At 38.1% G+C, this 25,615-nt stretch overlaps 2 protein-coding genes and 1 pseudogene across 7 annotated transcripts in view; 1 reads left to right on the top strand and 2 right to left on the bottom strand.

The window, feature by feature from the left end:
- Positions 1–6,842, bottom strand: part of LOC110067232 (uncharacterized) — a 31,980-nt gene extending 25,138 nt beyond the window's left edge. For 2 of the 6 annotated variants that reach the window (XM_089288212.1, XM_089288207.1), the window contains exons 1-2: positions 4,166–5,328; positions 3,754–3,806 (exon numbers count right to left, since the gene is read on the bottom strand). The gene's annotated coding sequence lies outside the window, so the exon portion shown is untranslated. Of the gene's footprint in view, positions 1–3,753; positions 3,807–4,165; positions 5,330–6,384 lie in introns of those variants that run through there. The other 4 variants (XM_089288210.1, XM_089288208.1, XM_089288209.1 and 1 more) reach the window with 4 other exon arrangements.
- A 6,588-nt stretch (positions 6,843–13,430) lies between these two features.
- LOC149113274 (GFP-like fluorescent chromoprotein cFP484) lies at positions 13,431–16,502 on the top strand (annotated as a pseudogene).
- A 4,503-nt stretch (positions 16,503–21,005) lies between these two features.
- LOC149113275 (GFP-like fluorescent chromoprotein cFP484) lies at positions 21,006–24,438 on the bottom strand. Its single transcript, XM_089288226.1, has 4 exons — positions 24,320–24,438; positions 23,143–23,361; positions 22,543–22,752; positions 21,006–22,188 (listed from the first exon to the last, which is right to left on the bottom strand). Exons 1-4 carry the CDS (start codon positions 24,400–24,402, stop codon positions 22,041–22,043), a joined length of 660 nt encoding a protein of 219 aa, XP_089144352.1. The 5' UTR covers positions 24,403–24,438; the 3' UTR covers positions 21,006–22,040.
- Positions 24,439–25,615: the final 1,177 nt, after the last annotated feature.

Raw genomic sequence — 25,615 nt, forward strand, 5'->3', positions numbered from 1 at the left:
GACATAACAGGCATTAAAGCCCGCACATGTAAACTTATAAACCTTTTCCCTGCCCATTTAATTGAAAAAGTGGTTAATCGTTACATCACTGGGGCCCATAGCAATCATTGTCCCCAGGGCTACCCCCTTACCACCTCGCCCACGTTTTACTTTAAGCTGCCGTACATAGGCCATTTTTCTGTCATCACTCAGAAGAAGATTCGGCACTTAATCAAACGCTATTGTAATGATTTAGACATCAAATTAGTTTTTTCTTCCTTTAAGATAGGTAACCTTTTTGGTGTGAAAGACCCTATCCCCGGCGGGCTTCGTTCACGTGTAGTTTATAAGTTTACATGTGCGGGCTGTAATGCCTGTTATGTCGGCGAAACCTCCCGACATTTTTCCACACGCGTACGTGAGCACTTAGCCGTTGATAGGGCCTCTCACATCTTCAAACATCTTCAGAATTCTCAACGTTGTCACTCATTGTGTTCAATAGACTGCTTTCATATTATAGATCACGCCACTACCAGCTTTCAACTCAAGATAAAGGAGGCTATCCATATTCAAAAAGAACTACCTTGCCTCAATCAGCAATTACACCATGTAAATCTAAAATTATCCTTTTAATTTACACCTTTTCACGTTCTGTTGTTACTATTTGTCTTAATTAGCATTTTTGCCTACTTATTATTCAACTTGCTTTGTAATCATTCATTCAACTGAAGATGACAGAAGTTCTGTCGAAACATGTTTTTTAAACTTAAAAAAGTGGTCGTTTTCCTTAAAATCTTTACATGTCTGTTACTATCTAGACATTTCACATTACTTAAAAAGTATTGACTCTTTCTACACCACACTTGGCAGATGAGCAGGAGACCTATTGCCAATTATATTTACGTGAAAAATGTCAGTAAATGTCAAAGTTGTGACGTCACAGTGATGACGTCATGTTTTTTGCCACTTTTGAAGTTTTTAATATGCATATTTTTTACAATGTGTTCGAAAGAGCACATCAAGGGGAGTTGAAACCTGAAAAAAATTTTGTCCATATCACAAAAATTAAATGAAATATGGCATTTTTAAATATAAAAAAATAACTATGCAAAATATGGGGTCCCCCCTTGAGAAAAATCCCCAAATTGGAGCCGTAATTTTGTTCCAGCAAATGCAGCTATGTTGCACATGTGATGTGCCAGATGACTAAAGCAAAAATAAAGAAGAAAATCGGAATAAAAAATTATCCCTCTAGTATTATTGCGTTAAAATTAGTTTTGTTACGTCATAACCTGTGACGTCACCCGTTTTTTTACTGTTAATACCATCCTAACAAAGCCGAAAATCAAATTTCTAAAACCAAACGATTTTTGACAACATGAAGCTTTCTATTTTTCTATATTATTAGCCCTCCTAGAATAAAACTGAAAAAAAAAAAAAAAAAAAAAAAACCAGAGAGACTGACTTAAGAAAGACAGTATGGTTAAGCAAATTTCGGGGGGGACAACAAAAAATATTTAACTTACCATATCTCGAAAAATAATCATCATAGCAAAAAACGGTTTCCGGCATTTTACTCCTCAAGTCAAGGCCTTTTTAATGACATAATCTTTTTATCAGATTTTACAAAAATTATAGGACGTTTTGGTGACGTCATTGATTATGACGTCATAAGCTGACATTTTGTCACAACTTCCAAATTGAAACAAACTGGAGAACAAAGAAAGCTCATCTGCCAAACTTGGTTCAGAAATATATAAACCAAGCAAATATAGCCTTCATGAAACATTAGGGCGGTGGTTTAGCCCCTACGTGATCATGATTGCAGAAACGCTTTCTAGCTTTAATCGTAGAGGTCAGAATAAAGTCATATTTTTTTCTTGCATACAGTCGTTGATTAATTAAGAATTTAAAATTCTCAACGACAAGAAACTTGTCGTTGCCTGAGCAGGCAGCAATGAACTTAAAGTACTAACGCAATGTTGAAAAATAGATTAAGTTAGGTCATTTGCTTGGGCGGTTCATCGAAAACCAATGAACTTAAATTAAGGTCTAGAGTTGGTTCATCTCACTCTTTGAAAACGGATTTGAAAACTTAAGCTTAAGGTGAAAGCTGACCTCAACATCCGATAAGAAAGTTCATTTTCTTTTCTTTTTAGACTTCCTTCATATATCGAGATGGTCGCCTTAATTATGTTAGTTTCTCTAGTGCTCAGTCAGGTGTAATTAATGATTAGGGTGCCGCCCCCACGATACCGATTGAATAGAAATTCAAAAAAACTTTTGTTATTCTAGCACGTGCACTGATTAAAAAAAATCCGTGTGGTCTGAGCCTAGACTAAACATATGAAAGCGACGAAAACGAGCCAAAAATAACGATGGATAGTGTTATGTAACTGTCGCATTTTAGTAACCCGCTTTAACCTAGCTTCAGCGCAGACCACTTCTACAATCATGGTGAGACAGTCTTTATTCATCTTTTAGTCCGCATCGGTTTCTTGCTTAGCAAGTGAATTGACACGTGATGTCCCTAACAATGTTCACCATGAACCCTGAATGGATTTTGCGGCTGTTACATTGATTACTTTTACTCGACAAACCCTACCGAAGGAAACACCGTTGGAGTAGGGAATGAGAGAACGAGCAATAATTATCAACAAAATAGCTTCGCAGTGAAATCGAAACCACTTATGCATGAGTTGCTCAGAAGACCGGCCGACGGTAATTGAGTACTAATACTACAAAGCGGCACAGTTGTTACAAACTCGGCTAAAGGCTTAAGTCAAAGTTAGTGTGGATTTTGATTCCAGTTTACATTGTTTACCTATCCGGTCAGCTAATACAGATTTTCCCAGAATAGTTTTGGCACATTGCTTATACATGACTTATTTCTTTCCTTGTCTACAAACAGCCAGCGAATGAACCCTTCGGTTAACACTTCATCGGTCTCATTATGTTCTCGAACTAAGCCGACTCTTTGTAAGTGGGCCAAAATCACTTATAATATCAGTCATTTGGAACACGTGTCATTAGCATATTGTATTATTTCACACGGTCGCCCGTACACAATCCGTCAATTTCATACCCAATGCGTTACAGTTTGACTGGTAAACGTTTATGCCCTTAAATAATAGACCTAAAGAAATTGAAATTGAGTAGCAGAAAACTGGAGGGGCAAATATATTCGCAACAATAGGCAAAAGAACATCAAGACCGAGCGGCATGTGTTAAAATAAACATACTGTGCACTTTATTTGAAGTGAGAGACAGGCTAATTGTGAATATAGCGAAGGAAAGTAAACATTCCCGTTTAATGTTTACCTTGATTTCAATTCTAATTATATATGAGAAATCGCAGCGAAATTAAGATTGGTTTACAGTAATAGCTTGTACGCGAAATGAATCTTGCAACGTCTTATCGCATTTTAAAGCTTTTTCAATTCATTTTGCGGTATATGTAAATGAAGTTTGAAAATTGAATTCGTGACTTCTGATGTCAACAAAAGTGGAATTTATTTCATTGTTTGGGAGGTAAAGTTGCGCAAATCAGGTTTCGCTCTGAAATTTAATTGTCGCTGAGCAGCTATCTGCAACAATAGTACAGTTATAGCTCTTGGCTACCTTCCAACGGAGAAAATATGTCTGAAATATTCCGACCATGACCCACTAAGTCTATAAGCTTCAAAAGTTGCACGACATATTTGGCCTATGGAAACTACGCGGTTTATAACATGCACCAAATGTTTATAAATTAAAGCCTGAAACCTCACTTACTGAATGAAATCAGGATGGCCTCCACTCCTGAGAGACTAGCTAGTTTAGATTTCCTAAAGTAGAGAAAGAATACCCAGTTCGTCTTCGTCTAGACATGATGCATGAATAAGATGTTGATCAAACAGACTGACTTCGCCTACTTGCCACAATGAAATTACCTATAATACATCTTATTTGCTGCAAGAAAATGAGATCTTGTTTGTTGTTATGGATTCCGTTGGAGGACGATTCATGAAGGAAAAAAAAAAGAAGTAAATATCGCTTTTTTTTTTTAGAAGCAAGCCAAACTCTTTAAGAAATGTTCATTTGTAGTACTTCTACGTTTTCCAGTTTACTTTCTTTCTTTCTCTCTCCCACTCTCTCTCTCTTTTTGTCGTAGTCCAACTAACGATGATAATTAAACTCTACAAACCTTAATGTAACGGCGTTTCTTGGTCGGCGAAGCACGCGCGCTTAACGTTTGGCCATCAAACACGTAGACAAGAGTAAAATGCTCTCCCAACAGTTTCAAGTGAAAACCATTTAAGTCGTTAAGTCCTTCAGTGTCCTGAAATGCCAGTAGTTAAGATTATTCAAGATATTAAAACAATATAAGTTATGTAATTTTTGTTACAGGCCGTTAAATTATATGTCTTTCGAGTTGTTTCAACATAAATTAGCTCACCATCCAAAGACCTGGTTGAACTTTACGCTCAAAAGACACGCACAATTGTTTGACTCTTTGCAGGTATTTTGTATCTACAAAGGGAAATGCCGTAATAGCTAGTTTGACACGGTCTCGGTTTTATTTTTTCGGGGCTTTATTGACAGTGCCTACAATAAGGGGTGTCAGTCTGAATTCTAACGATTTCAACTGTGTGCTTTTGTTTTGACCCTTTGTGTAAGGAAAAAAAACAAAAAAACCGACATCTACATTTTCTAATTTTAACTCCTCAGTACAGAAATAACTGGCATGCTTGATTGATAACAAACCTAGGATAAGGGAGGTAATATTAGGCAAAGCGATCGTGAGTTTAAAGGTCATTCTTGAATCATCTTGACATATTTTATATTTTGTATGTTAATAGTATTTACAACTACAATGCTAACAAGGGACGTGTTATTACTTTAACACACTTTAAGGTATCATTGTCCATTTAAATCACTTCTTTTAAGTCTTCTTTTTTTTCCTGTTATTATCTCTTCCCGAGTTCAGGCTTTAAAGCTGCACAAGAGTCTTTTGATGGCATCGCCTTTATTAATTAAACATGGCATTGCCTATCTTAATTAAACAGGAATTTAGTCACATGTCGCGGTAACTTGAAATGTTTTGACTACACATCTATATTAAAAGTGGGCGTCGCTGTTGCTTGGCTAAAAAAAACAAAATTTCAATCACGCAAGGCTCAAATAGGTCCTGTTCGGAAGACATTAGTTATAAAATCGTGTAATTCCTCACGTGCTAGAATCAAATATACATATTTGTGTTTTTTGGTCGTATTAAGAGAGAGACAATGTGAGGATCATGCAGACGAGTCTCATGTACCTCACCGATTCCCCTGACATTCGACACACTTGTACAACACAACTAGTCTGGAATGTGCATCAGTTTTGTTCAACTGTCCTTTGTTTAGGAGACATGTGTTAATTAACCCTCCGACGTACAAGCTAATTAACCCCCCCCCCCCCCACGATGGTACAAGAGAGATGGGGTGGGGGTGGATAGAAACTCTAACCTGGGTTTTCGTCCTGTTAAGGCACAGCGGTATAAATTTACATTGATTAGATATCACTGAGCTTGCTCCACAACATGATACCTTTTTTGTCGGTTATGATGCCATATGACGTCAAATGACGTCATTTGACCCCCATCATGGATCCGTATTACTTAGATTTCACTGTTTTCTTAAAATTGAAAAGTCAAGAAGTAATGGAAATCAATACAAAATCAAGCCAGAATGCTTATTAAATGAACAAATTCGTAAATATCCGCAATTTGATGAAGACAACTGGAAAAAAAAAATACTGAATTATGTCGAAAAAGTTTTTTGGCCAGACCTACATGAAATTTGTGGTTGCCATAGCAATGTCAAAAATGATGGACACAATTGACATATCAAAATTTTTAAGGAGGAAGAAAGAACAGCCACTGAAAGTATCAGCCCCTTAGACTTTTCAAAATCGACTTTTCTAAACGTTGAAAAAAAAAATCGACTTTTCAAAATGGTGAAAAAACCGTATAGAGGGTGGCATCCGCCCCTAAACCCCCCCCCCCGCCTCCCCCGTTGTACGTCCGAGGGTTAAATTGTCAGACTATAAAGAGTGTTCAGATTTGAGATAAAAATATAAACCATGTTTTATCACTCGTTGCATGCTACGAAAAATGACAAATGACATAATCTTTCCACCCAGTACAGTTCTAACCCCTACCAATAAAACTATGAATTTATGTTAATTCTTACCAGTAATGAGTTAAATTGTGTTCGTTTCATATATTAAAAGTAGAGTCACAAAAGTCGTTTTCAGAGATGCGGCGGTATTTCAATCGAATTTAAAACTCTAGTTAGCACAGAACTGGGCTGCTGTTAGCTAGTTAGTATACCTGTAGTAAATATTGAACGATGCGTACAAACCTGTAGGTTATACTCTTACCGAACTGATATGTTGTCCTGGAGGGCAGCATCATACAATTTAGAAATCCTTTCCTCTAGGGTTGATTAGCGCAACTCGACCTAGCTCGTTTGGCGTGGAAGCTTTAATTCGTTCTGTATCCACCATCGCACATTTGCTGAACAGATTATATCGAAGAAGTCGGCGGCGTCCTAACAAAGCATTTTAACTTTACCGTGGACTTGACTTACAATCCTGTCGTCCAAATAGTAAAAGCCGACATATTTTTCTGTCGCCACGAAATATTGTATTACTTTTACCTTTTCCATCTAATGGAAACCAATGGCACATCTTTTTTCTCTGAGTTGTTTGAGCGAAGATTGCATGCAAGCGTATGACTTGTGGTTACTGCTGGTATATTTTGTATCCCCCATATCAAATTTTGTCTCTCGCTCAGATTTTACTCCAGATCATATCACACCACGATCGCTGTGACTTCGTTGTTGGTGGTCTTAAAAGAAACAAATTGCGGGATACTTGGTCATTACAAATACCAGAAATTCTAAGTACCTTTAAAGACCCGCAGAAAGAGCGTGCACTTCTACTATAAAGCCAGTGGAGAGAAAATGCTTCCTTTACAGACTTGTTGATGAGGAGGCAGATTCTTTTAACAATTTGCTCCCTTAATTAACAGAATTTATTTTGGTCCCGAATCGTGTGGCAGAAAAACAGGAAGGAAAAAAAACAACAACAAAAAAAAACATTGTTTATTACAATTTTTACATTTTTTATCCCACGCGTCATGAAGGCATGCTGTTTTGAGCTGTATGCTTAATGATTGTGTAGTCGGACACCAAATATTACAATTCTTTTCACAAACATTACCCTTAAAGAAGCTAACTGAAATCCCGGAGCCCCGAACCCCGGGACATAACGGAACACATAACATTTGCCCAGTGTTAAAAAATGGCCTATTACTCCGCTCCTGGAACCAAGAAGTATGTTAAATATTGTATATGAAGGCATGACTTTATTTTTTTCCCTCTGTAATCGTCATTTGCTGCAAAAGGTCTGTGGCCCTTTAATAGCCGCAATACCAATATCACTAAGACCTGGATCGCACTGGCGAAATAGCAACATGGGCTGGAATTAAGAGTGCACTCAATACCATAAATTGTGTAGAGTGGTTCGTGTACTGTACAAGAGCAGTTATTTCATGACTGGAAGTCTTGAGTAGTATTAGTTAAAAAGCAATAAAAGGTCAAAGCATTAACACGCAAAATTTTGCCATGCAAGAATCGCATTAAATTACACCAAAAGTGATCAGAAATGGAATTCGAAACTCAGGCTTTTTCCACGCGAAGATTGCAACCAACAAAAACACCAAGTGACTCCATGGACTGGAATTAAGAGTGCACGCAATAGTTCAAAGCGCTTAAGTGATATCATGAGCCGGTTCAAAACCAATTAGCGATCAAACCATCAAAACGGATAATTTGGCCAGGCACTCGGTTGAATCACACCTACAAAACTGATTGCGAACATAAAATCGTTTCTTTATTTCCTTATTTCTGTTTTCTAGATAATCGAATGCAAGAATTTGACCAAAACATTGCAACCAAACAAAAAAAGCCTATATGACTACATGGGCAGCAATTCACGATCAAAGGCATCAGCAATTAAAGGCCAATACCAGAAGTTCCACTAAAATCTTTTTTTTGCAGAAATCAGAAACGGAGTCTTTGTATGTTTGCAGCCAACAAATACACCATGTGATGGACTGGAATTAACACATACTCAGTCATGTTAATTTCGTGCCGTGCACAAGATTATTTCATGACTGGAAAGTCTTAAGTGTTATTAATTAGAAAGCAATAAAAGATCGAAGCATCAACCGGGGAAGTTTCCCATGCAAGAAACACATTGAAATTACATTGAAACGATCGGAAAAAGAATTCGAAACCAGGAGGTTGAAGCCAATAAAAACTCAATGGACTGGAATTTAGAGTGTACTCATTAGTATAAAGTTTATTTCCCCCCGCCGAAGATTGCAATCAACAAAAACACCATGTAACTCCATGGCCTGGAATTTAAAGCGCACTCGTTAACATTTATTGTGTATTTATAATCATTATGTGTAGAGTACAAAAGATCATTTCATGACTGGAAGGTCGTAAGTGGTATTGGTTATAAAAAGCCATAAGAAAGATCAAAGCATCGACACGCAAAATTTTGCCATGCAAGAAACGCGGTGGAGTTACATGTAAAAAAGATCAGGGACGGAGTTCGAAACCCGGAGTTTGAAGCCAACAAAAACTCCATGCACTGGAATCAAGAATGCACTGATTAGTATAAATTATATACAGTAGTTCGTGTACTATACCAAAGATTATTTCATTGCTGAAAAAGTCTTAGGTGGCATTAGATAAAAAGCAATATGAGATTAAAGCATCAACACGCAAAATTTTACCAGGCAAGAAATAAGTTGGAATCTTAACAAAATGATCAGAAATAGAAACTTTTTTTTTGTCGAGGAAAAGGTTGTTGTTATTCATCGTGGTAGATGCAATAATAAAGTGTATTATCGTTTGCCTCACGATGTAGTCATTTGAGATGTAGATCGCGACGTTTCGACTGGAGTTTCGGAGTCTCTCCGCCGCTGCCTAAAACAACAAGGCATTCGCACCGTCTTCAAGTCCGACACGGCACTTCGGTCACACTTAGTGCGACCAAACGACACCGTCAACCCGGCTAAACAAGATGGTGTTGTCTACAGAATTCCCTGTGAGTGCAGCAAAGTCTACATCAGGGAAACAGGGAGATCTATGCCGGAGAGGATCAGAGAACACGACAGGAATATACGACTCGCCCGTACCCAGGTCTCCGCCGTTTCTAAACACACCCACGAGACCGGCCACTATCCTATCTGGAACAGGAGCCGTAATCGGGGACGGAGACCGTAAGTCTTGGGATCCGCGCGCACCTATGATATGGGAAAATTTTTCTATTTTTAGAACAAATTGCGCCATCCTGACGTCATACATCCGCGCCGATCCACGCACATGTCAGGGGTTCTCGCGTTGATGTCAGTCACGTTGCATGATCAAATGGTGAGAGTTAAAAGATTCTTTTGCGTGTTTTTCACAGCGATGGCAGGGAATAAGTCAAGGACTAAGAACCAGGGCGCTTATATGTAGTTTTATGCTCTGAGCCAAAGGAAATGGTGGGTTTTTCAGGGTCGAGAACAAGACTTCAATCTCGCGCTGGGAACGAAGATCTGCTCGCGCTAGTTGTAAGCTTACGCGTATGCTTTTGCCTTTGTTCTGACTTAAGAATATAGCAAGAAAACTCTCTACTCTGCATGGTATCGAGTTAATTTGTGAGTTTCTTGGACAATGGTTAATCATAACCAAAACCTGTTTTGATGTTTCTTATTGTTTCTGCTTGTTTGGTGAGTTTGCAAGTCTGACGCTTACAATTAGCTCGTTTGCATAGTGCAGCTCGTACACTTTCAAGTCCAGGTCGGTGTTTTCAATTGTCAACAGATCTTGACAAAGATTTCTTTCGTTATCTTTTGTGTTGAGATGCTGCAACAAATTTCAGGAACGCAAAAAAGGCTACTAACATCATGAGTGCTTCTTCAACAGAAGCATAGTGAAGTTTTACACTGCGAAAATGAAAATAGACAAGGAGTTTTAATATTTTAAACTCGATCAACAAAATCGAAATCGTTATTCGAAGTTGATTAAAGAAAGCGCCATCGTAACTTTGCTGATTATTTCTGCTTTATTCGCATATTTTCAGCTTAGCTTTTAATATGTTCTCAAACATTTATCAATCTTAAACATATTAAAAAACTATAGAGTTATTGTTTGAGTTCGATGTACGTTTTCACACGAAGGTGCGGCGCAAGTACAATTTGTCATGTTTACTGACTGTACAAAACACGCATCGGCGGGCGCTCTCATTCATCGACAACAGAGAACTTACTGGATTTTTACACAAATAAAACTGAGCAGTACCTACGGACGTGAAGTTATTGGGCCTTGATGAAACATCAAGCGTTGCTTACAATTCAGGCGAAACTCAAACTAGCAATTATTTTGTTTTACTTTTCGGTCGCGATAGACCGACAAATTCCTCGCAAGCGTGTCGCAAGAGGAGCTAAGAAACTATAAATTCCTGAAGCTCTGCTATATCTAAATATATCCAGCTGGGTTTTTGCTGTGTAATGGAAAAGCTGTTGATCTTCAACATATGTGAAATTTAAAGTGGAGTAATATACAGCTCATGTAAAAGAAGCATCCGTCGGAACACAACTTGGTAAGCGATATATATCTAAGCTAGCGCTTGAAGCGGAACATACCTAAATTGGACACAGTCTTACATCACTCAAACTGGAGCAGCTTAAGACGAAAATACTTAAGCAAAATTCCAACAGAAGTAAACGCTTTGAGTTGTGGGCCAAAAACATGAAAAATTTCGGGAATTTCGGACGCCATTTCCCCCGCGCGACATCCGCAAAAATCCTCGCAGCATGTACGCGCGTGTGCCGCAGGCGATGGCGCAATTTTTTCTAAAAATATAATTATTGTCCCATATCATGGTGACAACCTCAATACTAGAAATGGCGCGCGCTTACGGTCTCCGTCCCCGATTATGGCTCCTGATCTGGAATGAGGTCAAGTTTATTGATCGAGATCCTCAGTGGTACACACGTAGGGTCAAGGAGCTATTCATCAACAGGGATAGTGGAATTGAAATCCCTGAAGCATGGATGCCCACGATCAAAATACACAACAACAGAAGAACGGTACTGAACAACGGACCACTGAGGGAACAGCTACTCGCCGGAACAATGGAACAATAGGAGGATCGAAATGCACCAATCACAGCCGACCTTTGTGATATAAATGATACCGTGCAATCAGTCGACCTTATCGCCTGAAGAAGACTAGCAATAAGCAGTCGCAACGTCGCGATCTACATCTCAAGTGACTACATTCGGTTTTTTGGTATTAGTATCATTTCATTATTATTATTATTATTATTATTATTATTATTATTATTATTATTATTATTATTATTTTTACCTGATGGCTGCAACCAACAAAAACACCATGTGACTCCATGCAATGGAATCAACGAAGCACTCATTACCATACATTTTGTACAGTACAACACTGTATAAAAGATTATTTCATGACTGGAAAGAGTTAAGTGGTATTTAAACAGCAATAAATTAAAGATCAAAGCATCAACGGGGAAAGCTTTTATCATGCAAGAAACGCATTGGAAATACATCAAACGATCGGGAACGGAGACTCAGAATGATTTCTACCCGAGGATTGCAACTACATAACAAAAACACCGTGGGATCCATGGACTGGAATAATAGTGCACTCATTACTTTAAGTTATGTACAGTAAATCGTGTACTGTACAAATTATTGTTTCATGACTGGAAAGTCTTAAGTAATGCTCATTAAAAAAGCAATGAATGATCAAAGCATCAACATGCAAAATTTTGTCATGCAAGAAACGCGGTGGAGTTACTCCAAAAAGATAAGAAACAGAAAGTCACGTTTTTCTCTACCCGAAGATTGCAATCAACAAAAAGACCATGGGACCCATGGGCTGGAATAAGAGTGCAATCAAAATCTCAGGATTTTCCCAGACATACAGAGCAAACAAAAACGTTTGTCGACGGTTGCAAGCTAAAAAAACAAACACAAACAATATGATTCTATGGGCGTGGACTTATTAGTATGCCTATTTCATGAGTCAGTAGAGTAAGTCCTTTATTGTACAAAAAAATTCTCATGAGTTCAAAGGGCTAAAGTGATATCTGCTCAAAATCAATTAAGGGTGAAAGATTAAATCACCAACACGAAAAATTTCGCCATGAAGAGAGCGATATAATTACAGTAAACATGATTACAAACGGAAACTCCAGGTTTTTCCTTCCCCCGAAGGTCGCAACCAACCGGCAAAAACACAATATAACTTCATAGACTAAAATTGAGAGTACTTTCGTTTTCATAAATTATGCACAGTAGTTCGTGTATCGTTCAAAAGATAATTAAATTTTATTAGTCCAAATGCACTAAAAGATCAAAACATCAACACGCATAATTTTGCTCTGCAAGAAACGCGTTGTAGTTGCTCCAAATATGATAAGAAACAAAAACTCAGGATTTTTCCAGGTAATTGCGAACAAGAAATGCCGCAAGGAACAAAAACACTTTATGACTGTACTTCACGCAGACAATCTGTGGTGACTTTAGAAAACCATTATGGCCTACCATTATCCGGTTTCTTAGGTTTCAGTTCAGAACATAGCCATCGACTTGACGCCCTATTCAAGGAGAAAACAACATTCAATCATTCGCAACAGGATCTCAGTAATAAGAGAAAAATTGGTTAAAAGTTATAGATCAGTGTCGTTTCTATAAAAAAGGTGGTTATTTTGTTGTTAAATAAGCTGAAACCTGGGAATCATTTCCAGGGAATTTCATAGCAAAGGTTTGAGTCCTGTTTTTAAGAGATCACACTAAAGTTTCAATTCCTTTTTACAGATCAAAGGTATTTTATAAGAAAAAAACGGAACTTTGAAAACAATGTTCAAACTTGACTTTAATGACAATAAATGATCAAAGCATCAACATGCAAAATTTTGTCATGCAAGAAACGCGGTAGAGTTACTCCAAAAAGATAAGAAACAGAAAGTCACGTTTTTCTCTACCCGAAGATTGCAACCAACAAATGAATGGGTTTAATCAGTAAGGTATTATTAATTTTTGCAGTAAGGTATTACGTTTTTTATAAAGGACTTTCGGCTTATGATTGGCTCAAATGGATTTTAGGTGTGACATTCAGGTTTAAAACAGCACTCTCCACGCTGAGGCCCCATTCACCCAAGTGATTTGGAAGAGAGCAGATCGTGAAAAAACAAGAGCTAGCTAAGAGCCGTAAGGCTGATATCTCACTTTACGTTTACCATCATGGTAAGGTGCTGCACAGGCGAAGGTTTTATACTGTCACATTATTGATGTCTTTACTGCACTTGTTATTATCATTGTAGCTTATCTCAGATTCACCTTAATTTGATTCCGCAGAGTGTGATGAAATCAGAAATGAAGATCAAGCTGCGCATGGAAGGCTCCGTAAACGGGCACAAGTTCGTGATTGAAGGAGAAGGAAAATGCAAACCTTTCGAGTAAGTAACAGTTTAACAAATGTAGTGTTATCAGAAACGGTTAAGGTTTGGTTTTGAGAACAAACGTTTCCCAGTCTATGGCAGCAGAGACCAAGAATGATCTTTTTCTTCTTTGATGTTATGTTATAAAGGCGACAAAACTAACGCACATAACACATAAATTTACAACAACTTTTATTTCGGCTTGGGTTACAATCAATACCTAAACTTTACATATCCTAGCTCTCGTTAATTACATGAACTGTAGTGGCTATTTTTCTTTTGTTTTCTTCTTATGCAAGTTCATAAGCTTTTTAGCTAATTCCTCTGTATTTTTAAGCCACGCAAAATTTACCTGAAGACAAACGGATCATTGCTGAGGTATTATCAGTTTGAAGGACAAACACACTGCGTATCTAGCTATAAACCTTAACATTTCTACTTTATCACGTAATTCTCCGCCTTGTTGCCAAGGTACTATTCTCGTAAATCTTTTAAAACTTGTATCCTGCCTAGTCGTCGCGTTTTCGTTTCTCAGACCTCTTTACGAGTCAGTGTAGGTATCAGACTTTTTCGCCTTCTTACTCGTTTCTTTGCTCCTTAACTCCTTCGCTCTTTCAACCCCGTTAAACATTTTGTAAAAACACCGACCAGTGTAACACTAGGGTAGAATGAACTGAGCTTACCGTCTCGTTTGGGATTAGGGTCACGCAATGATTCTCCCCTCTGGGAATAACTTCTAAAGAATAATAGGCGGACATGGAGGTCGCAAAAACGTGGAAAGATAAAAGCGAAGATAAGCGAATGTTCCAGTATAATCTTTGTTTTCTTTTTTAGAGGTTTTTAACAAAAAAAGTCTTCATCTTATTTGAAAAGAAAGTTTGCTTATACCTTTAATTTCCTGTGTGTCGTTTAGGGGCACACAGACTATAGACCTTACAGTCAAAGAAGGCGGACCCCTGCCTTTCTGTTACGACATCTTGACATCAGCATGAGTACGGCAACAGAGTATTCACCAAATACCCAGGCAAAATACCAGACTATTTTAAACAGACTCTTCCGGCGGGGTACTCTTGGGAATGAAGGATGACTTATGAAGACGGGGGAATTTGCACCGCCTCAAGCGACGTAAGGTTGGTAAGATGGAAAGCTGATGACAACCGCAAGGAAAAATGTAGCACCATGTTTAGATTGATATAATTGTTCCAATCACAGCACTCACATTTGTGCCCCTTTTTTATTTCTCACAACATTTTTGTGGAAGTTTATCCATAGATCTATTGGTGCCGATTGGGTCGAGTGCATGACGTAATTGGCCCTTTAATTTGCAGAATTATTTGTAGAGCTAATTCTGATATTTGCGCACAGAACATGCCATTTTTAATCGTTCGTGGAATTCTATGTGATACAGAGATATTTACAAAGGGTAAAATTTGATCATAGTAGCACTTAAACGAAACAATTCTCGTATCTTGCCTCCACAACACTGAGTTCGTCTTACCTCTCTTTCAACAGAATGATCAAAGACGACTGCTTTTTCTATCAAATTTAATTACATGGTGTAAATTTTCCACCAAGGGTCCAGTTATGCAGAAGAATACGCTGAAATGGGAGCCATCCACGGAGAAAATAAATGTGCGTGATGGAGTTCTGAAGGGTGATGTTAACATTTTTCTTTGTCCCACGCTCGTGTCATGTTGATTAATTTACCTTCACATTTCATAACCGAGCTTAAAATTCACCATCTCTGTTAACTTATCACTACTCACGATAACTTCGATAGTGTTGATCCTAGCAGTATGTAGGACACCTGTCATATATGAACCCAGTTAAATGACCTTGCTCTCCATGAGTTCTCGTAGCTCAGTGGATAGAGCGCCCGCCCGGTATTCGGGAGGTCATGGGTTCGATTCCTGCCGGGGACTCAGAATTTTTCTTTGTCCCACGCTCGTGTCATGTTGATTAATTTACCTTCACAGTAACATGGCTCTGTTGCTTAAAGGAGGTGGCCATCAACGATGTGATTTCAGAACTACTTACAAGTAAGTGTTTTTGTTGTGTGCGTGTGTGTGTGTTTTAGTGTTTTGATGACTCTGACTAAGGAATAAACGAGGAATTTTCATCAAAAAAGAAGACAATTCTTGGTGGGCTCACATAAACGCCGGGACGCGACATGTGACAAATTTAATTTTGTCACGCAATCTATAAGGATTATACTGTATAAAAACGAGTTGGCTCGCAATGCCTCTCGGCTTCGCCACACGCTCGCTCGCTCGCTATCTCGCGATCTCTTCCCCAAAAATCGCCAGCTACGCTAATTTTATGCGAACATTTTTGTAAGAGCGTTTAGGCTGAGAAAGGTACAGCAGAATAGAACATTTTAGAACATCCTCAATTGAAAAGTCACGTGACCAGTTATTCACTTTCGGAAAAGCAGTACAAGTGTGTAGGTTATTAAAGCACGATGTTTGGGTGAAATTTTTCGATGGTAATTTTGTTGAGATGGATGTAGAAGCCATTGAGATGGAGTAATAAGACAGTAAGCTTTAAAGTGATACCACTTGGCTCGATCGAGAAATCGGCGGAAATAGAAAAGCACGTACACTACATGTGTTTGCCGTAAATAGAAAAGCACATACATTACTTAATTACCTAGCACATTACCCTCTCTAAGAGGAATTAACATTTTCTTTTGTCAGGTTATTAGTGAGCTTCGGAAACTGGCAAAGATCAGTAGTACGAGTATTGTCCTATTCACTCATATGCCTGTGCAGACAGCCTAATGTCACTGAATTTGTGTTTGTTAACTCCATTGCAGAGCGAAGAAGGATGTTCAGTTGCCAGACTATCACTTTATGGATTACCACATTGAGATTTTGAGCCATGAAAAGAATTACAACAACGTTAAGTTGTATGAGAATGCTGATGCTCACTATTTTATGCTGCCGAGTCAGGCCAAGTAAAAACTTAACGAAAACCCGGAGTTCTTGATCTTTTTTATCGAAGGATTCTTCTCGCGATTCGCTTGAGATTAGCCCTAGGGACTGCATGCTGTGAAGGACAACTAAGGAGAGACATTTAAACCCAGTTTAAGACCGTTATACGAGTCGATAATTAAAACTTGAATGAGAGTAAAACTTGCTGTCGCATCCAATTTCTGTGCAGTTTTAATTGTTAATATAGACTATTGGTTTGTGGAAGGGCCACACGTCTGTTGTAAATGTAATCATGAATTTAATGGTTTTCCTTTCCGTTCCTCTGGCGTTTTTTGGTATTAGTATCATTTCATTATTATTATTATTATTATTATTGTTATTATTATTATTATTTTTTATGTTTTTTTTCTTTCAAAAGCGGTTAAGTACAACGGGAATGGTGGACGTTTCAAAGCAAGAATCAGTCTTGATTATGAAGTCCATCAGTGACTTCGGCGATATTTTCTTCATAGTAAGTGAGTCACTACATGTAGACATGTAGTTGTAGCACGTGCTTCAATGTGACCACCAGCTATCATGCACTATCATCAGCTATCATCAGCTATCATTTACTTTGTCCTTGTTCAAATTCTTCATTATACTCAATGATAGTTTTCCCGCCTGTCCACGCGCATGATAGTTGATGATAGTTAGGAGAGAATCAACTGCACCCACGCTCCGACGAAGGGCTAATGCTCGAAACGTCAGCTTTCGAATCTCTTTACGGTGGCCAATTTACATTATCTTGTTATAAATTATCTTGTTATACTCCCCACCGACGCAGCACCATAGTTTCCTTAGAAACGTACCACATGTATCATGGACTATCATGCATTGCTTGACCGCGGCTTAACTCTCTTTAGGAATTCTGAAAGATTTACCCTTTCTTTGTTTTGCTAATCTGCCACCTACGCCTGTTTGTGTAATTTGCAACGTTGGACAATATAGCAAGAGGGGCTATTTTTTTTTTTTTTTTTTTTTTTTTTGCCACGATTTTGGAAGATTTATTATAATCTCTGCCAATGCCGTTCGATTGGTATCGTTAGACAGACAGGCCACCGTGCCATTTATTGCATGTCAGCAAAGTTACACTATTACGGACCCCTTAAAAACAGCAGGTGAAAAACAAAAACAAAAACAACAATAACAACAATAACAACAACAGCAACAACAAACAAACAAAGCAGTAGAACATGTACCCCCGAGTAAGGCAGTGGCGCCACCTTAGGGGCTTTAGGCTTTCCTCATTTAATGTAGTGTTGACAAATAACGAAAATTTCAATGATGCCATTAAATGATAGCTTTTGAGAAATATACGGAATTGAGAAGTATTAGCATTCGTGGATAACGAAGAAAAAGAAAAACGAACTTTCAGACTGCACACGGCGAAGGCTGACCGTAGAGCGTAGAATATCTCACTCCACCAACGGCAACTAATTTCAAACTCTAATCTCGCTGTTTACTCAAATCGCACCTCGTACCCGCCCCTGACCCTCTGCTCCATGCCGGCAAAATAGCGAAACATTACCATGCAATAGTCGTCTTTTTGTCTACACCTGTTTCTTGCTTACCGAGGTCAGATTTTACCCTAGTTCATGCTTTTATCCTTGACTGAGTCTGGCTCTAATACTGATCACTTTATTTCATCACACTTGACCGATCATCAGCCGTGTAACAGCATGCAGAAAAGAGAATTAAATGATATTCAAGATTTCTCAACACAGATTTCGCAATGGACTCGAAACTCTATCAGAATACAACGCTAGTACTTAGCCAGACAAAGAAGTAAAAGGATAAACTTTTACAGGTCGTAATGAAACAATCATTAACGCCAAATCATACAATTTGTAGTTTTGCTCAATGATGTGATCTTGCTGCAGCTCAAGGAAAGTATGATTGTCCTTCTTGGGGACATTCAAACGACAATTCTTTCTCAATTTATAGAAACTTGCGCTCTCTTAGATCAATGGGTGCCTGACAAAAACAACACACAGTCATATTCAAGGACAATTCCCAAAAAAGCTTTGAGCTTTTTCTAACCAGCAGTGGCACAAAGGCACGAAGCATAGAAAACGATATTTCGAATAAAAATTGTAGCATTTTGGTTAACAGAGGTTAGTACGTGTATCACCCATAAATATAATAAAAACCGTAAATGTAATACCAACCATAAATGTAATAAGAATTGACCGTAAATGTAATACTGATTATAAATGTAATAACTTTTAACCCCAAATGTAATAAATCCACTAACCATAAATGTAATAAAATTTGGCCATAAATGTAATAAACTGGACCACCATAAATGTAATACGGCTTAACCATAAATGTGATAAACTGCCTATTGCCGCTGAGCCAAGGGGCCACAAGCCCTGCCATTCCCTTATTTCGTCAGCACAGAGTAGCCCGTTCCAGGCTCTCGAATAGTCGTGGATGAGTGAACGAAGATACCTTATTCTCTCTCGTTTTTTCCTCGCTCACCCGCTTCCTGGACAGGCTACTACATGTACAGGCAGGACAGGGGTTCTGTACATCAATTTGGAGGACTCATTTCCCGCAGCACCGTTTTTGCCCAGAGGCCAAAACCAGAGAAGCCATCATTGTAGTGCGTGCGAACATTTGGAAAGTACTTGCAGTATGAGTATCAAGTCTATATACCAGACGAAATCTCGAGTGGTCTAAACTAAGTGCGTTTGAGGCGGTGGGACTTGATGATGTTTAAGTCCGCTTAATTGAAGTGCCGGGAGTTGATAAAGTTTCATACATTAGAAAAGCTTGAGGTTGTTAGAGTAATTTCACAGGCAAGTGAGAAAATTCTGGGACGCCCCGGCTTCAAGCGAAAATAAAACCAAAACAGCCAAGCATTATCCCTTCCGGTTCGCACTTCTACAGTCATTTGTTCGATTCACTTAAAGACTTAGTCATTCTTTTAGAATACATTTGTCAGGAGTGGATTGGGTGGCTAGCCACCCACCTTTTAAAGAAGCAAATGAAAATGGTATCGGACCCAAAACGAAGGCGTATCTCGGTTTCCTTAGACACTGTTAAGGACTATTTTCCACATTATGTTACAGTTTTACTGATTCGCTATCGGCTATAATAGTTATGATGTTAATACAAACCTGAATATATTTACACAATTGCTTTTAGTATTAGCTGCTATTTGAAGAGTTAACGCTGTAATAACCCAGGTTTTGTTCTGTAGTTTGTTTAGTGTTGTATGGCCCACGTGCTGGTGGGATATCAAATATATCTACCCTGGTTCAAAAAAGTATTCCTGGACTACAACTTTGTCCAAAGCATAGTAATCTTGCTTTAAATAGTTCCACTTCCCCCATCCCTTCTGCAAGCCAGCAGTTTTGTCCTCCCTCCAGAACTATTAAGTGATTGACTGGGTACAAAACGGAGCCATCCACTACCTCCCGCTAAAATGGCTTGAAGGATCTTTGCTAACGGACACGGAGTGCACGATTTCTTTCGATTTCTGGTAAAGAAATTTAAAATTAAAACAGACTTATTCTCTGTAAGGTAACGTTTGCCTGGATTTCTGCCTCCTCTCTTCTTTTCGAAACCAGAACGTCTCAAATACATTTATGGTTTTTATTACATTTATGGGTGATACAAGTAAAGAGTTTTACGCATGTAGGACGGCGACGGCGAGGACGACTGCTATTAAAAAAAGTGTGTTTGGAATTTCGCATTTACTTAGATCTATTCAGTGTGTTTGTCGGTATTAAAACTGTTTACAAGTTATATGTTACGAATCCTCTCAGTTCCTAAAAGAAATTCGCAAAATTAGCCGTAGTGGGTCCCCTTGTCAAAAAAATTGAAAATTGGTCATTTCATGTTGTTGCTTTGCAGAGGACGACAAAGGAATGTACCAAAAAATAAAAAGCACGTGCACAACCCTTCTTCTGCTCATTAAACCTTTTGTCTGGTGACGTTCTCGTTGCCTTTGCCGTCGTGTTTTGCATAAGGTCCCTTTCCGATGGACCCGACAAAAAAAAAAAACAAAAAAAAACAAACAAAAAAACAAAGAAAAGAATAATTGAGACGGCGCAGCTTAGTGGTTCCTGGAATGTGTCGACGCAGACTCTATTCTACTCGGTTACGTAACGGCTTGAGTAAGAATTTGATGGGGAACGAGAAGTTGAAAATTCTACCAAATCCAATTTTGTTTTCACAGAAATACTTCGAATAAAGCAATAAATTTCATCACGCCTAAATGAAAATTTGTAAGTTAATTGAACTGACTTAAAAAAAAAAAAGAAGGCTGGGATGAGTGACTGACTGACTGACTGTCTGACTGAATAACTTATTTCAGTCTGTTTTACGTCTTAAACCATTCATGTTGTACTTTACAGTTTTAAATAAAAACAGAAAGTGAGAAGAATAGGGAAGAATTATTTAACATTTGAATTGTTAATTGAATTTACCGTAAAAGTCACTCTTCCACAAGCCAGTACCGTAAGAAAGAAAATTCCACAAAACTTGGCTTCGAGAACAATTTTATTCTCATCCAAGAGGGTGCTGCCGATGTAGAGCGCCCTTTGGGGGAACTAGCCCAGCGAGCGAGGTACCCCTTGTTGTAAAACAACCAAAACAAGTTCAACTACAAGATTTATTCAATATCCTCTTTTCGATCCTTGACCTTTTTCTTTCTTCTCTGGATTACTCTTCTCAGAAAGTTCTTCTCTATTATTCACATACAGTATGCCTCCTTTTCAAAATACTCTTCTTACAATTGCTGATTATATGTATTTTCGAACGCTTAATTAGATGCACACACACTCATTATCGTTCCGTAACAACTAAAAGCTTAAAAAATTGCTAGCATATGTTTATCACGCTATTTTAGTCACTTACCATATCTTCCCCTTATGTTAAACTTACACCTAAAATCATTCAATCACTAAAAATTCATACAATCCTAAAATCATTCATTCTATCACTGGCAAGTAATAACACTAAATGCTGCTAGAAAACATTTACCGTAGAGAAACCCAAGTTCAATCAAATAAAAAAAAATAGTTAAATCCCGACATCAGCTTTCAACTGTGCTATATGATACTGTAAACAAGAAGCAGCGCCCACATTGAGATAAATATTCTGAACTAAAGATGGATTATATCTAAAGGATACATCAGAACTTTATTCCATGCAGTTCTTCAAGTAACGCATTTACTGGAAATTGTAAAATCAGCTGAAGGTATTTTCGCAAGTATAGGTGTCAGAACCGAGCCACGATGTCCCAAAATGGAAGGGGCCAAATGCGTCAGTTCCATTATCAGTAATGGCAGATCACGAAACCTCAAAAACACTCCTCTCTAAAACCCAAAACTCATAACTAGAACCAAGTAAAATACTTAAATGTGCACAGATGGACGCTGCCTATGCCTCAGTCGGGTAGCTACAGAGATATTGTTTCCATTGTAATAATTACTTAGGCTATAAAATCAGATAGTATTGTTTCATCTTTATGGAAACGGTTTCACATTTTAAGTTTCCAAAAAACAAGTTGTTGTCTTATTGTCGTTTGTTACCTGGCAACCCAGTATGAGCAACAGCATGTTCATAGAGCTTAACGTTGTTGTAGTCTTTGTCATGGCTCAATATTTCAATGCAGTGATCTACAAAGTGATAGCCTGGCACCTTGACACCCTTCTCCTTAGCTCTGTAAAGGAAAAACAATCCGGATCAGTGACACTGGGCTGGGTGCGTAATCTTATAAGAGATACAATTAAACTATTTTCCTCATAAAAACACCTATCACCAATCAGTACCTGCTTCCGAAACTTCACTGACATGATAAAAAGACTTTATCTTTCTCTCCTACGTGTAGGTAAGGTTACGTGATGGGTACATACACAATGGGTGGTTTTAAACTTTGTGATCCAGCTAAATTTGGAGTCGTCTTCAACCGCAATCTCCACAAGGGACATCCATAATCAAGAAGGCAGAGCTTAGGTTACTGATTCTGTTCTTACATTGTCCACCAAGAATTGTCTATGTCTTGAGGAAAGCTTACTTGTAAGTAGTTCTGAAGTCACATCGGTAATGGACATCTCCTTTGAGCAACAGAGCCATGGTAATATCACCCGTCAGCACTCCATCACGCACATACATTTTCTCAGTGGATGGCTCCCATTTTACCGTCCTCTTCTGCATAACTGGACCATTGGGGGGAAAGTTGACACCATCAAATCGAACATTATTATAGAAAGTGTCGCCTTCCATTCTGATCAAAGAGAAGTGACACATACTCAGCTTTACCAAAGATACGTAAGCAAAGATACAAGAAAAGGATTTAAATAAAGGCATGGTTTGCAATGTAGTTTAATAGAAACTCGTTCAATAAGATATAAGTGCCCCTGTACAAGGGGCACGGCAGTGATACCAGAAGCAATTTTTGTTATTTTGGTCCTTATTGATATAAACACTGACACTTAAGAATTAAAAGATATCTAAATTCTAGTTCAAAATATTTCATGATGACAATTTCCAGGATCATCAAAACAAGAAGGCGATAAGACACTAATGGGTTTGGAACTGAACAAATTTTATCAATCTGGAACACAGTGCTACTTTTTTCCATGCACAGAGCAGATCAGCTTTACATTTTACTTACTTTATTTCGTTTCTGGCGATGCAAACTCCCCCGTCTTCGAAAGTCAGGCTTCGTTCCCAAGAATACCCCTTAGGAAACGACTGCTTGAAATGGTCTGTTATATGGTCTGGGTATTCAGCAAATACCCTGTTGCCGTAATGGAATGCTGTTGTCAAGATATCGTAGGCAAAAGGGAGAGGTCCGCCTTCTTTGACTTTAAGGTCCATACTCTGTTTTCCCCTGAAACACAAAAACAGGAAACCAAAGGTAAGGTAAAGTCTGTTCATATGCAATGCATTAGTTTTGTTCTGTCACAGAGTCCTGAGAAAAATACGAAGACAGAGATGTACTTAAGCTGATTAGTGTAAAGAACAGTTCTGAAATTTTCAGCTAAGCTCGTTCTCTTGGTGCAACAGCATTCATTCTGTTACTTTATAAAGCCCAAATTAATCAAGAAAATATTTGCTTTCGACATTGAGAGTCTGACGTCAAACATTCAGAACCGTACGATTGTTGTTCTCTTGGTAGCTTTGTTTTACGCGCACCATGAAACAGTACAGTACGTTCCGATTGACCGAGTTACTGAATTGCTCGCTCTTTGAAATGGTGCTCACTTTTTCTGTGCTTTCTTTGACACTAATGACGACTCAACGACTCTTAATGTGGCAGGATACACTCTTTTGTAGTGGAAAAGAAAAGAGAAACCAAAAGAGAAATAAGGTAGAGAAATAAAGGTAGGAATCGCTTGATTAACTAGAAATAAAGAGGTTTTTATAACTTGGCACTTAACAGTCTGGTATAGCCCCGGCCAGTAATTTGCTTGGCTTACAAATGTATGGCAAATAGAGCTTACGCCGGAATTGGCATATTAAACAGAAGAAAACCAATCCTTAGCCCTGCAATTATTTTAACATAGAGCGAAGCTAAGTACATTTTAGGTATCGTTTTCAATGTAAGGATAACAAAAAAAAAAAAAAAACACGTTGAAAGCCTTGATGTAGATTTTCTCGCTATGTTCTTCGTCACCTTAATGGTCGCAAGCTCTAAGGGAAGAAAGGTAGAGCCTGCATCTGAGGCAATATCCCGAAAGAAATACGGCTTAGTCGAATTCTCCAGTCTAACTAAACTAAGCACTGCTCGAAAGGAGACGACCGTACAACTGACCACGATGATTAAACATCTTTAAGCTTTTACTTACTCGAAAGGCTTGCCGTCTCCCAATCCTTCAATAACAAACGGATGCCCGTTTACAGTGCCTTCCATACGCAGCTTGATCTTCATTTCTGGTTTAATCACACTCTGTGGAATGAAATTGGGATTAATTGCAGATCTGTGAATTTGTGAAATTGAAGTACAACCTTTTCTCCTGTGCAACACTTACCATGATGGTAAACGTAACGTAAGATATCAGTCTTACAGCTCTTGTTGTTCTCGATCTGCTCTCTTCCAAATCACCAGGGCGAATGAGACCTCAACTCTGAGAGGTGCTGTTATAAATCTTAATGCCACACCCTAAATTCACTTGAACCAATCACAAGCCGTAAAGACTTTACAACAAAGCTGACAAGATCTAGATGTCTCTTCGCATCCATACAAGGAGAGTAAAATTACACAAATCCTTGTTCAATTAAAACCTTAAGGTGTAATTAAACAAGATTAGAAAAGGAAACTTAATTAATTTGGTCTTTTCATAAGGTAGCCGACATCGAAAGTAAGTCATTTTACCGCCTAAAACAAAAACAAAACAAAACAAAACAAACAAACAAAACAAAAGCAAAAAACAAAAACCAAAACCAAAAAAAATAAAAAACAAAACAAAACAAAAACAGAAAAAACAAGAACATGCAATTACCGATCAGAACTTACATCCAGTGACGGAAAACGGAGAGCAAGTCAAGAGATCAACAGCCTCTGTTGCATTGTACATTCTCAGTCTCAAACTGCCGCGATTCGATTACTTACTGATTCCATTTTCTAGTTAAAAAAAACGAAAACAATATCGTTCAGTGCAATAGTGAGAAAATCGATAAAGCAACCATCCGAATTACTGGGACTATCTTATTTGTGAAGCTGCCCTCTAGGTTGAAGAGGTCTCTTTGCCTAATAAATATTTTAGTTAAGCGAAGTTTAATAAATAAATGCCTTAGGGAATGCGAAATTTTATCAGTTGTCGCGACAACTTGAATTGCTTTGTCGCTATACAACAGTTTTTGAAGTAACCGCTTTAGTAAAGGTCCCACGCTATTTTTTTTTTTTTTTTTTTTCTTGCTTTGTTTTTGCCTCTTGTTTTGTTTTGTGGCAATGACTTTTATTGACCGAAATTAAATCAGCTGTCGCGGGATCTTGAAATGTGCTGTGTCTTGGGTCAAGCATGAAGACAGTGCAATGTTTATTATATGTCCAAATGGTCAAGATCAGGCATTCTAATTAGTTATCTACCTAAGCTATCTGTGCAATGAAGTACAGACTACTAAATGGAATAGCTAATAATAAT

The sequence above is a fragment of the Orbicella faveolata genome, unplaced genomic scaffold (genome assembly GCF_042242905.1).
Source record: "Orbicella faveolata isolate gen_17 unplaced genomic scaffold, um_ofav_v1 contig_15, whole genome shotgun sequence".
NCBI classification, from domain to species: Eukaryota; Metazoa; Cnidaria; class Anthozoa; order Scleractinia; family Merulinidae; genus Orbicella; species Orbicella faveolata.